The sequence below is a fragment of the Populus trichocarpa genome, chromosome 4 (assembly GCF_000002775.5).
Source record: "Populus trichocarpa isolate Nisqually-1 chromosome 4, P.trichocarpa_v4.1, whole genome shotgun sequence".
NCBI classification, from domain to species: domain Eukaryota; kingdom Viridiplantae; phylum Streptophyta; class Magnoliopsida; order Malpighiales; family Salicaceae; genus Populus; species Populus trichocarpa.
In genome coordinates this window covers 10,234,290-10,248,080 of record NC_037288.2, presented here as the reverse complement: position 1 = coordinate 10,248,080, position 13,791 = coordinate 10,234,290, and the positions used below count along the sequence as shown (strand labels likewise).

The following is a 13,791-nucleotide window of genomic DNA, read 5'->3' as shown; positions in this document are numbered from 1 at the left end:
AAATAAAAATCAAAGACAATTAGAATAAATATCCAAAAGACTCTTAACTATCCAAAATAAAAATAAAAATGATCTTTATTTAATTAAAATATTTTTTAAAAAGTTCTTTATAAAAATGTTTATTTTTTGAGATGAACAAAATAACATTTAAATTAAAATTTTATAAACTTAGATTGCAACATGTTTTCTTCCTCTTGTATTTCTATTATAATTTAAAACTTCTAATTTAAAACTTTATTTGATGGAATTAGATCACAAGAATTCAATAAAAAAAGACAAGGGATAATGATTAAAAAAACCAACCTTAGCTTTTTTTAGTATATTTAATAATAATAATAATAATAATAATAATAAATAAATAACAGTTTGTTTATTATTTTTGTCTTTCTTTTAATTTTTAATCAATTTTTTTAATTGGAACCAATAAAAAAAAACTAACATGTGTCCCTTCGTATCTTTACATGTCAAGATTAACAAAAAACAAAGAGACTATAAATAGGCAGACCTCTACTGATCAAGTACCAAATTATAAGAGTTCAATTATTTAAATTGAAAAACTGCTTTTAATTACTACGGATGTGCACTGGAGACTTTGATCATTGCTCTGCAACACCAGGAGACTCGTTGCTTTTTTTCTTCTGAGAGAACTCATAACAAAGTTTTGCAGTCGGTAATACAAACTGTGGTCCTTTAACTGCTATACATGATTGTGCCAAAGTGCCTTGTGTCAGCCAAGATTTGACCAATCACAACATTTTATGTCTCCATTTAGAAATTGACCCCAGAGGTCATCTCCGTCCTTAGATGTCTTGAAAATTTGAAGCAACCAAATCACAATGAATGGCCTTCAGCCACCAGTGTCCGTGTGTCTTAAAAATGGCCTGCAAGTTCAAGCATAAATTTTGAGGCACGCCATAAACTATGAGAAGACGGATTCGTTCATCACGAAAGACCAAGGGGCTAAGTTTGCGTCAGTCTCTCAGTACATTTAAGACTCTGGTAGCTTTCCTATGAACCATATTTCTCTGAGAAGGTGGTGAGCTCAAACATAGGAAACTACTAGAATATCAGTTCAGTATCCAAAACGATCATTTAGAGAGGTTCGTCCATCACCTGATTGCCCTGCATGAGGTATAGAAGTTATAAGACGAGGAGAATACCGCACTTTCAATGTATGTTAATTGTGAATCAAGGCACTGGTTTTACAACCAAATTCAAGGTTTTCAGAGAGAGCTTTTACCTTCAGGTGGCACCCAGGTTTCATAATCTGGGTTGCTATTGAGAAATGAGGGTTTCTCAGGGCCCAGCACTCTTTTCGGTCTTTTCTTTTCCTTGCCACGTTGATTTGTGCCTGATATCTCTTGGCTTTGATGATTTCCTTCTTCATCTTCTGCATGGTATCCTCTTTTATGTTTCAATAACAGTGCAACAGCATCTTCTGCCAAGAGCTCTGCTCCCACAGATGATGATGTCAACTGTTCAGGAGCTTCATTATCATTAGCTCCAGGTCCCTCAGCTCCCTTCCGTTTCCTTATTATCAGACCAGGAGCAGCACTTTCAATCTCTGAATCCACGTTAACCTCTGCACCATCAACACTACTCAGGATTTTCTGTCTATCTTTATAATCCACAAACTGATCAGACTCATCCATGACCAGCACCTCTTCTTGTTGGGTCTCCTTCATTTTCCTTTTGTCTATGGCACCTAGCCATTGGGGTTTTACAGCAGTATAAACAGTAGGCTTACCATCAGGTGCATCAATGACATTTTTGTCAGTTTCTGCTGCATCATTCGATACCATTTCAGCAACCACAGCATCTTCAGCTTTCTGTTTCTGCATGGAGACATTGGTCGGTTTTCCCAATGCACTACTTTTCTTTGGTTCTGTGGGTGGTTGGCTTTTGGTGGCAGAAACAGGCACCTCTGCTTTGTCAGGTTTCATAACCTGCACTTTTGAATCCCTTTTCCGAGCAGCATCTCCTGATGGGTCAGCAATCTTTAATAGGAACAAGGTCCTGTCTAGTTCAGATTGCAGAGAGGATAGTTCCTTTTCGAGTTGCATGGTTTTATCCAGAACTGACAAGAAAATTAAGAAATAAGCAACTAATGCAGCAATGATGAAATGTTTGCAAAGCAATTGCCAATCACACACACACACACACACACAACACAGGACACAGCAGTAGCACTGACAGGTAAGGGAAACAAAACCACAAAGAGGCAAAAATGTTTCTCAAGCATATAATATGGCATAAATATAAGTAATTTATATCACACTACCTAGCTGAGACGATAACCCTGACATGTAGGTATCAAGTGCATCTCCAGCTCCGTTCTCAACTGCAGTTTCTGGTGCCATTTTATTCTTCTCGATCAAAAGCACTTCTTTTTTGTCTTCCATTTGTTTCATGATAGCATCTCTCTTGTCAAGAAGGGTATCGGCAGTTTCAACCGATAGATTTTCACCAGCTTTTTGCACTGATGGTTTCTTTGTACGGTCATAGAATTCATCATCATCACTAAATGAAGTAGTAAGCATTAGTTATACAATTTGCATGATCATGATTTCTATGAAAGAAAAAAAAAGGAAAAATGAAAGAAAAATAAAAAGATGACTGGATGACCAATCATGCAAAATCATTACTCTAGTTTATAAAATATCAGGCCATGAGAATAACTCACAAACAATAACTCAGTAGTGTAAATAAATCATAGTATGACATTTTTATTTTCTTATTTGATGAAAGTTCCAAGTTTTTGGTTTGGAGAGAATTCTGCAAGATAATGTACCTTGAAAAATCCTCACCATCTTCTGCTGTTCCTTTTCCTTTACCACGAGATATCCTTCCAGAACGTGCCCCAATACTTTCCCGGATACTTTCATTAAGAGTCTCTTCCAAGTTTTCCAGTTCTTCCATTATCTGACAAAAGATATGAGAGAATATAATGTAAAGGTGGGGAGAAATTCAAAAGAGATTTTGCTTTCTATCATAAGAAAGTGTAATCACACAACATGTAGGGAGAAAAGACCAGCTTACATTTATCTTCATAGATTTTTTACCTGTGTCATTCTTTGTTCATTGCGTGCAATCTGAGTTTGCTGACCTTGTGTTAATCCACCTTGTGCAATGTCTTTAGCACGAATGGCATCTATTTCCTTCTTCATATGAGCAATCTACAGCCAGAATTCAGTTGAATAAGCAAAATGAGCACTAAAATTAACATGAGGAATGGGGGAGAGGCAGAGTTTCTACATATTCAAAAGAACGTAAGAAAAAGCAACAAAAACAGTTAAAATGCAAAAATGAAGTTTTCACTTCTCCAATCAATAAAGCATGCACCAATATAGCATATAAACCATTTAGATTTAGCACTTCTAATACCACAAAAATTGAATGGCAGGACAGTAAAAAGAAACAAAAAAAGGAAAGGGGTCATCTCAAAAATAGTACTTAAAGTGGTCTAAAGGTAACAAGATGAACATTTTAAAAGAAGCTGGAAATAAATCTGAAGGAGATTTAAAAAATGGTGGATACAGATTAGTCTCATGTTCAAGGTAAGCAAATCATCATTATATCAGACATTAAATATCTAGAATGAGGATCTCGGAGTGCAAAAATGAAAACCACTTACCTTTTCTGTTCGTTTTATCACTTTATCACGGGTTTTCTCCTGCTTCTCTGTAAGCTGTCCTTTGTAGGTTTGCCATGTTACTTCATCACAATCATCCTAGAAATCCAATAAGACAAACAGAGAAGATGATCGTCAGCTTTCAACTATACAGCAAAAGAGTTATGGAAAAAAATTGGTAAACGAAGGTAAATTTGACAGGAGTACATATGTTAGTCTTCAAGTTCCTAGTTGAGACAGAAACAAGTTCATAATGAATTGTCCTTTTTCTTTTTCTTTTTTGGATTACTAAAAATGCAAGAATTCTGTATAAGCATGAAACAAGGAGGTAAGAATGACAGAGTGTAGACAGCTATAAACAAACACTACTGTTGTCCAGCACGCATACTTCATATTGAACAAATAATAGTTTAAGCAATCCTCCTCACATAAAAGGGCACACAAACATAATCTCATATTACTATATTTTTTGCAAAGCAGCTTATGGAAAAGTGTTGGCAGCAGAAAAGTTGTAAAAAGTCCACAACAATAATTCTCGCAAGATTACATCCAGAAAAATATTGAGTGACACTAACCTCAACTTCTTGAATAGCATCTTCTCCCATGCCCCATGAGATACCATCAGCAAGAGATGCTTCCAGCCTTGCTCGTTGAAGTGAGGCTTCCTGATCTTGCATCTCTTGCCGGATCTTAGCATTTCTACGAATTTTCCTGTCAGCTTCCTACAACACGTGATACATTAAAACAATTGATGCATCCCTGCTGTTTAAGCGAGATAACATAACTGGCTACTAACAAATCTATGCAAGAGATATAGAACTAAATCTACAACAGAGGTATACCTGTGACATAAAATTATATTCATTTAATCTTACAAACTAAAAAGTCTTAGCATTGTTTATTCTTTTAAACCTGGTGCACCAGCATACATGTCAACACCACGTGAACAATTTATAGAACACTTTGAACATAAGGTGATACGTGCATGTGTTAGGTGGTCCTTGAAAAGAGGAAAGAAACAAGAAGTAATGTCCAACACACAAAATCTCAGACATCAATCAAGCACTTATTATGTGTGTGTATATAGTGACAGCAATCTTACCGGTGGCATCAAGTCAGGTGGTCCTTGAAAAATATACAATCGAGATGAACTGTGCAAGGAAAGAACAGGTAAAAATCAGAAATATGCAAGGACAATCATGTAGAAACAGCAACATTCATTCCCAATTCATGCCTTTCTAAACATAACACTCTCATAATATAAGACCAAATGCAAGACAGATCGAAACAATCTCAGTATGTATAGGACAAGGAATATGTGAAACAAAGCTTGTTAAAGGCTTTGACCATGAATCTTACAGTCTTTGGCCAATGGCCCCTTATGCATTATGTATTGTGGCTTAACATCACAAGTTACAGTGATGTTAAGTTATGCAGGCAATGATGCCAGGTGATAACAATAAAAAAAAGAGTGTTGAACTAAACTAATGCTATAGGCATGAAAGATACGGAAGAATGGGATAAGTCAAGGAATCAACTATGAAAGTTACTCACTGTCCAAATCGAATAACATCACCAACATGTAAGGCCACATAAACACCCTTCTCCACCTGATAAACAGAAAGGGAAAAGCAGTTAAGAATGCAACAAAAACCATCTCCCACTGTATGGGAAAACACACTTAAGAAAAAGAGGAAAAAACACTGACAAAAAAGTCAAACCAGTAGCACATCATTAAAATACAAAGGTACTCTACAAAAACTTTTCAGTGGCAAATTTCAAACAAAGAAGCCACCATAACTCTGCCTCACCCCTTTACCACCTGAGAGCAAGGCTTTCTTCTACCAGATAATCAGCTAATAAATATTCATGTTACGGTCTCAACCCACAAAATGCTAAATTGAGGAAAGTTGAAAACCATAAATTTTGCTAGTTTGGTTGATGATAAACCAGAGCTACTTCTTTCATTTGTGTCAACAGCATGAATAGACTCAAAGCTGGCTTGGAATTAATTGCACATAGATATTTGATGACATGGTCGATCAGATGGATGATGGTGAGGCCAATTAGACTCAGATTTTCCTATCAAGGAAGGATTTTTTCCTCTGGAAGATTCTAGATCTGATCAGACATGACAAGAAAAAATTCTTCTGACTGCAAGACTGTGTTAACATGGAAAAAATGTTGGTTGGTTGCTATTAATGTTTGCTTAGTGTAGGAATCCGTCTCCAATAAGGCACTAGTGTTTAGGGTATCCAATGTAGTAGATCAATGCAGTGTATTTCATATTTATTAGGATTTCTTTTGTTTTAGTAATTAATGTAATCAGATTCCCAATTACAATATATTTTCTGCCTCTTGAAACTAGATTGTGATTGTACAAATTGGAGAGGCTAGCATTTATTTTGTACCCTATAACCTTTAGCAGCTATAAAATCAATTAATTCTTGGAAAGTTTCTCTAAACAATCATTTTAGTTCGCTTTTCTTTTAATTTCTTCCTCAGGATCCAGGACATTTGCTGTTGACATGAACCAGACCTCATGTCTGATTTAAAGTGCATTACATTTCCACCAAGTTGGTTAACTTGGATCTACCTGTCCTTTTTCTTTGTGCTTATATTTTAGTCCTTGATGATTTCCTTGGTATCAATAAGTTTACTTGGAATAGAACACGTCCCACGTACCCGACCAGATACTCCTTTAGTTCAGAAATATCATTCAAACACACCATAAATTGAAGGCGTCAGTGTAAAAAAATGACTTATATAGCTGGGTATATATTAGATTAACATGTAATGAACCACACACCACAAATTCCATTGACAATATCAATGTATCACTTACATCAGACCTTCAAGTAATGCATATATTTTAAATATAAGAAGCATAACATAAATAATGCTTACCTGACTCTTGTTAACAAAGGTGCCATGAGTGCTGCCAAGATCATAAAGATACGCATCTCCATTTCTTTTGAACTGGAGAACTAGCAAAGAGAAGCAACTTGTTATATAATGACCCCAGCATCTACAATTAAGGAAACTTTCGACAACTCTATGTTTGAAGTCCCAATGAATAAGAGTTTCTTAACCCATCTTTCGATGAACAGGTTCTATGACATGGAAAGCTGGAGATAATAACTGACATTACACCACTACAAACAAAAAGAAAATTAATATAATTCTCTGAGAAAATAAGCTTCACAAATGTTGTGCATGTTTTGGATGCAAAATAATCTGCTTACGTAATCTTCATGTCAAACAACAATGCACTTGGCCGGAAGGAAAAAAAAACTACTACTAGGAAGATATTTATCATACTTTTACCGATAGCAGTCTCCCAAGAGAAAGCATAACGACTACAATCACCGAGCAGCTTGCAGCTATTGGAATGGGAAATTAGCAGCAGGTTGTAAAAAAAACAGCAAGTTACTAACTGCATTCAGCTAGGGTGATACACGAGTCTACATGCTAGAAAAGTGGAGGAGGTTAGCTAAATACCAACAGAAACAGAAAAGTTCCTGTCAGCAACCAAGTTCACGGCTTTTTTCTGTCTGATCTTGACATTTATGGGACAGTCAGATGTTTCAAAAGTACTAACCCCAAAAAAATAGCACATGCTACAATACACATAATCACAATTTTTAGCTCGATTTCAATTAATGCCTGGATCGAAACTGATTACAAAATTGAACTGAATCATTTACTTCGTTAACTAACTTAATTTCATCAAACAATTCTCAACATCCAGAATTAGAGAGAGATAGCACAGCAAGTACCGGCATGGAAGCGAGAGATGGTAGGGTGCTCGAGAATGAAATCGCAGAGCTCCACACGGCCAAACATGTAAGCCCCTTTCTCACAACTGAACAAACGAAGGCCATTAACACTGCCATTAGTTAATAACAATTAGAACCAAAAAAAGAAGACCAGAACAAGACTTACACTTCGAATTGGTCGATAATGGAGCCATCTTTGAGAATCTCGAGGGAGAATTTATGGCAAGGTGGCCCACTCCATTCAGGAATTGTGTACGGCACTGACGGATCCTTTGATTTTATTTTCTCTTGCTCTGTAGAAGTTTCTGGTGGGGTGGGAATAGGGTTTGTGGGAGGTGGCGGGGCCATGGAGGGTTTTGCAGCTGTTGTTGTTGAGGAGATTTTCTGTGGTTCGTCGACAACTGAAGTTTTAGATTCGGGTTCGGATTCGGGTTCTGTGATGGAGGCAGCTTCGGTTGAGGTGGTGGGATTGGGGTTTCTTGGAGGAGGAGGGCCCATGGTGGTGGATGTCATTGTTAGTGGCTACGGCAGTTCGGAGAGAGGAAATTGAGTGAAAGGTGAAAGGTGCCTGTAGGAGGAGTGTTTTTACTTTTTACGGGTTTTGGAAATGGAAACAGGAAGTTAAGCGGGGCGGGTCGGGTTTTGATTTTATCGACTTGGCGTGTTTGGGCTTCTCATTGAGTTTCTAGGGTAATAAGAATAAATAAGTTTTCTTTAAGCTATTTCAAAGTGTTTTATTTTTTAAAAAATATATTAAAATAATATTTTTTTATTATTTTTAAAATTTAATTTTTATATCACCATATTATCCAAGAGTACTAAAAAGTTTTAAAATTTTTCAAAAACATAGTTGAGCTGCAATATCAAATAGGGCTTAAACGTGCTCGTGTTTCTTTGCTATTTTTTTTTTTAGAAAAACAAAGTTAAATGTTGGTATACAAAATCTAATCTAGAAATGAAAAGTTGATGTGTGTATTTAATAAATGTTAAATTGAGAATTATATTTGTCAATAAATATTAATTTTTTTTAACATTAAATAAGAATTGAACCGGGAAGCTGAGAAGAGTATGCATATTAGAATAACTAATCTTATGAAATAAGGAGCTCTTTAATTTCTTTTTAATTATGCAACAATAAAATTATTTTTTTTAAGAAAACTGATAATCTAAACTCAATTGCAAAAAGTAATTTTAAGATATAATTTCTTGTTTCCTCAAAAATAAAAGAAAAAAGAAGACAACATGTATGATTGTTGGCCACCCTAGACGGCCAGAATGGAAGGCTTTGACCCTTATGACTCAAGAAACTCATTTTCCAAACCTTTACTCACCTAAAATTACCTAAAAAACCCCTTGTGTTAATAAATCTATCCATTACCTAATATCCAACTCTAAGCTCTCCAAAAATGAAAATAACAGATAAGATTTTTCATTAAGACCAGGGGGAAAAAAAACACTATAAAGAAACCCCTATTGTGAGAAGGAACGCATTGATAGCATGAAGAATCTTTTTTATCACCATATTATGGCTAAAAAACTTAACGAATTGGGATAAGAAAAAATATAAAAAACATTTTAGACATTGATGGGTTAATCTAAGATTTGGTTGACCTAACCGTGTAAAATTTAAGGAATAAAAAAAAAAGATTTGCCTAAAACAATATTGGTTTGAAATTGACTAATGACCTAGGGTTAGCCCGACAACTTGGACACTCAATTAGATCTAATAACTATAGTTTTAAATAATTTAACAACATTAATTATATAGAAATTAAACTCATTTAATGTTTATTTTGGAATGAAAAAAGGTTGTTCATAAGCTTTTGTATTCAATGATATGTTGTTCTTTTTTTTTCCTTTTGAATAATAATCACACGCGATCGATGGAAGTTGAAGAGTTGGCCTGAATTGTTTTTGATTTTTTTGTTTTACCAATTGAATTCCATGTGTTGCCCCTTTGGCATATTAATATGGTAAATGTAAAAAAAATTGTATTATTTAATGATTTCCTTGTAAATTCTCATTTGAGCATTGGCTACAGAGGGCATTTTGAAATCAAATGATTAAGAACATATTGAATCTATAGCATCTTTCATTAAGAACCAACCAATTATTATAAAAACAATGAGAAATAACATATAAATATTCTTTTTTATTAAAATTGATTTGAGAAAACTAACATGTTCATTTCATATTTTAATTAGACCTGTAACAAAAGGTCTTTGCTAGCTCTCTCCCTCAAAATCCTAACAATCCTCGTAGGAAACAATAAAGGTACAAATTGATATACCCATTATTCTCAATTAATATCAGTAAGAAACTAGATTATGTTTGTACTATATAGTATCATATTTATAAGAGAGAAATAGTCAATGTAGAGAGAACAAAGAACATATACAAACAATAAAGAAAACATTAGTCAACATTTGAGCGTTTTATCAGCTCTTGTTTTGTATATCATTGTTATCATCCTTTGTTATTGTTGTGGACATAAATATAGAATTGATTTTGTTGCGAACATAAAATTAAAACTATAGTGAGAATCAACCTAAAATCACTTTTATTTATGTTACTGATACAAAAACAACTACCCAAGCACTTATTTTATGAGTATCGAGAGTGGCTATCTATGAAGGTGGTTGTGAATGTGGTTTTGGTGGTGGTGGTGAAGGGTATAGTGGTAGAGGTTCTGATGCTTAACTTATTTAATTGAGTTAAATGTTTGGTAATATGTGTATTTTGTTTTGTTTCTAGAACCTGGGTAGCTAGGTTGGTATTTGTGAATGTTTGTGACAATGTAACTTATTTATAGGTCTAGGGTTGTGACAACTCGTATGTCTTTTTATGGAACTTGAACTATTTTATTTAGAACATCCATTATCAAATAACCTTTCTTACACACACACATGTTGACTTCATATTGATAGTTAAAACATGATGATGATATTTTAACTAGGTTATTATGTCATTACTTATAGGTTTGATGGTATGGTGTTAGCTCTCTATTTATGAATTTGATAGATTTTATAAATGGAAGGTTTTATTAGATTTTTCACTATAATTTCATGGATTCAAACACCAATTATGTAATTTATAGATAAGTTGAATGCTAACTTGAAAGTATAAGAATAAATTAATGGATTTTCAATTAAATTTGGAATAGAAATTTTGAAGGTCATTAGTTTATGCAAAAGTTTTTTTCTAAAAAAAAATAGATATTTTTCTTAATTAATTTTATTTTTTTTCTATTTTTATTTTCCTATTTAAATTGTCATGCATTTCTAGTTTTTCTTTCTTTCTTTTTTACTATTTGAAAGGAATAGTTTTTCTATTCTTTTTTATATTTAGTATTACTAAGGTTTTCTAGTTTTTTTTTTCTATATTAAGGTTTGTAATTGAATTTTATCAATTAAGTCTGAGATGAATAAAAATTAAGTATTTTTGGAGTTTTCATGTTATGATGTTATTGTTCTTTAAGGGTTTTAACTTGTAACAAAGCTCATTGTCCTTTACTTTTGTCTGAATCAATTGATATTAAAGTCTAACTATTTCTAGTGATTTTGGTTAGATATCATAAAGTATGTATATCAAAGCCCAACAATTCTTAGTAATTAGTTGTTGTGTGTTGTTGAATAACTATGGTTGAAATATGTTACAGAACAGGACGTGCTTGTGTAAAAGGGGATTCATTCATCACCCCCTTATCGGGAAAAAAAATATCCACGAACTAGTGTGTTATTTCCTTTTGCATCAATTTTTGTTATTAGAAATCTTGTTATGGAAGTGATGATGGGATATCCCACATAAAAGTGTTGTGTTAGAGATCCACGATGAGGTAACCCGTATAAATGTATTGTGTTAGGGATCAATGATGGGGCGACCCACACAAAGATATTATGTTATGAAGGTACACACAAAAAGATGTTCATGGTGGAGGATGATTTCTAATTGAGGTTTGAATTCGAGGATAAGTTCATTTCAACTCGAGAAGACTAGTGGATAAGTTTTTTTAAAAAATAGATATTTTTCTTAGTTAATTTTATTTTTTCCTATTTTGTATTGTTATACATTTCTAGTTATTTTTTACTATTTGAATAAAATAGTTTTCCCAATTTATTTTTTCTATTTAGTATTTATAAGGTTTTCAAGTTTTTTTCTATATTAATGTTGTAATAGCCTTTTGTCAAATGAGATTGGGATGAAAAAAATTTGAGTATTTTGGGTGTCTCTTTATTGTTATGTTATTCTTGGTCTTTAAGGGTTTTAACTTATAACAAATCATGTTATCCTTCGCTTTCATCTGTATCAGTTGGTATCAAAACCAATGATTACAAATTATTTTTATTAGAGGTCGTATAGAAAATATATCAAAGCTCAATGATTTCCAATGATAAGTTATGTTTGTGTTGAATAATCATGGTTGGAAAAGATCGCAGAACATTACATGTTTGTTTAAGAAGGGATGAAGAGGTTCTTTGTTAGTAAAAAGATGTTCAAGAACTATTGTGTTGTTTTTGTTTTTGTTAATTATTGTTATTGTAAATCTTCATGATTGACCTATGATAAGGCAACTCATACAAATGTGTTGTATTAAATATCTACGATGGGATGACCCATATAAAGTTGTTGTGTCAAGGATTGATAGGGACACTGGATCCATCTCATAAGTTTTGCATGTGTATGGACAAAGATGATGGAGGTTAGCCCAATCCATTACTCTTTGGTTGGGAGATTGAGCATGTCCAAGCTCAAATTATTGTATTTTTATTTGAGTTTATTAATTAAGCTATATTTATGACTTTATGTTATTTAATTGGAAAATTTAATTTAATAAGCTAAAAGCATAATTGTTGGTTGTTTTAGGGGTTTACTATTTATTCATAATTTTTGACATTGTATTCAATTTTGATGAATTAATTGAAAAAGTTAAGACTTGATTTTCCTCATCCTATTTTTTTTTTCTCTTGGTTTCCTTTTTTTCTTCAGCTCTTTTTTTCTATGCTTCTTAGCTTTTTCTTTCTCTGCTTTCTTCTGCTTTTTTCCTTCTCTTTAAACCTCTCTTTGTCCTACACCAGTTTTGGTATCAAAGCAAGGCTTTTTAGTTGTTTCTACAACTAAATGATTTATCAAAGGACTTGTCAAGTTCCTGAAACTCAGTAATAATTTATAAACCCTAGAATTTTACAATTCTTATAAAACACGTGATCCACCAAAAACAAGCTAAAGAGAAAAAAAGAGTAGTACATCAACCAAGCAAGATTAGTAGTAACGTGAGAAAAGTATAATGGTATAAAAAAAACTAGCCGAACATATCCTTAAACATTTTATACCCTAAAACCCTACCATCTATTCATCTTCTACGCCAACAGAATAACCACCACATTCCAGCCATCATACATCAGTAACAAACCCACCAACCACCACATAGACTAACCTCATCTTAAAATAGATGGCCACAACACTTAACCCATAATTAGATCAGTTATCCATTACAATTCAACCTAATAGAGCAGTAATTACAACACATCACCACCCAACACCGCCAAAGATCCATCACAACAACAACTTCTCAGACCCAAATATACCTATAAAACACAACAACCTTAGTCAAAACCATCATCGTCAATTGCCTTTAATCTCTTAATCCTTAAATTACAACAACCACATTCTCAATCACCTTTAATCAATACAACCACATCACGTCAGCACACTTGATAAACATAATAGCCCTATCCACCAATCATCTTCAATCTCAGCCACATCCATTATCCAAAACACCACTTATACCTTAAATAGTAGCAATAACCAACGACCAAAACACCACCATTTCACCCACCAACTACCACATCAAGTCGTACCAATAAAATTTAACACATTGAGAGATTAGAGATGTGAATAAGAATGCTAAATTGAGAGAGAGATATAATATTTTATTTTTTCTTAGTGACAAATCAGAGATACGTGAAGGAGCAAGGAAATTGAGTAGAGTGTTTTCTGCCAAAATTCTTATATTTGTACTTCTATTTCTAACTTTTTATTATTGTTGATTAATATAAAAATGAAGTAAAAAATTAAAAAAAAAGCTAAGCATAAAAAAAAGGTCAAGTAAAAAAAGTATAAAAAATAACATCAATAGACAAGTTAGCAATTTGCTGATATAAAGAGGTCCATCCGTGATTGAATTCAACAATTCAAATTACTTAACCTTTAAGTGTCTTGGTCAGTAAATTACTTGACCTTTTGATTCATTAAATTTTACTTCTCTAGTTTTACACTTATTATTCAAAGTTATCATTAATAGTATTTTATGTTCAGAAAATAATAATAATAAAAATAATAAAAATCTCTCATATTTCATTTTATTAGTTATATTTTTCTTAT

At 33.1% G+C, this 13,791-nt stretch overlaps 1 protein-coding gene across 1 annotated transcript; it reads right to left on the bottom strand.

Moving 5' to 3' along the window:
* Positions 1-348: 348 nt before the first annotated feature.
* On the bottom strand, positions 349-8,020 carry LOC18097653 (uncharacterized). The gene is made up of 12 exons (XM_024599872.2): positions 7,577-8,020; positions 7,411-7,496; positions 6,539-6,618; positions 5,186-5,241; positions 4,734-4,782; positions 4,207-4,353; positions 3,635-3,730; positions 3,063-3,176; positions 2,792-2,922; positions 2,282-2,520; positions 1,241-2,077; positions 349-1,122 (listed from the first exon to the last, which is right to left on the bottom strand). The coding sequence occupies exons 1-12, from the start codon at positions 7,921-7,923 to the stop codon at positions 1,073-1,075; spliced, it is 2,232 nt and encodes a 743-aa protein (XP_024455640.2). The 5' UTR covers positions 7,924-8,020; the 3' UTR covers positions 349-1,072.
* Positions 8,021-13,791: the final 5,771 nt, after the last annotated feature.

Excerpts from the sequence above, each read along its gene's own strand:
- LOC18097653 (XM_024599872.2), bottom strand. The coding sequence starts at position 7,923 with ATGACATCCACCACCATGGGCCCTCCTCCTCCAAGAAACCCCAATCCC. Across the intron at positions 2,923-3,062 it reads ATGAACAAAGAATGACACAG|ATAATGGAAGAACTGGAAAA; the intron begins GTAAAAAATCTA and ends ATCTTTTGTCAG. Across the intron at positions 2,521-2,791 it reads GATGGTGAGGATTTTTCAAG|TGATGATGATGAATTCTATG; the intron begins GTACATTATCTT and ends TACTTCATTTAG.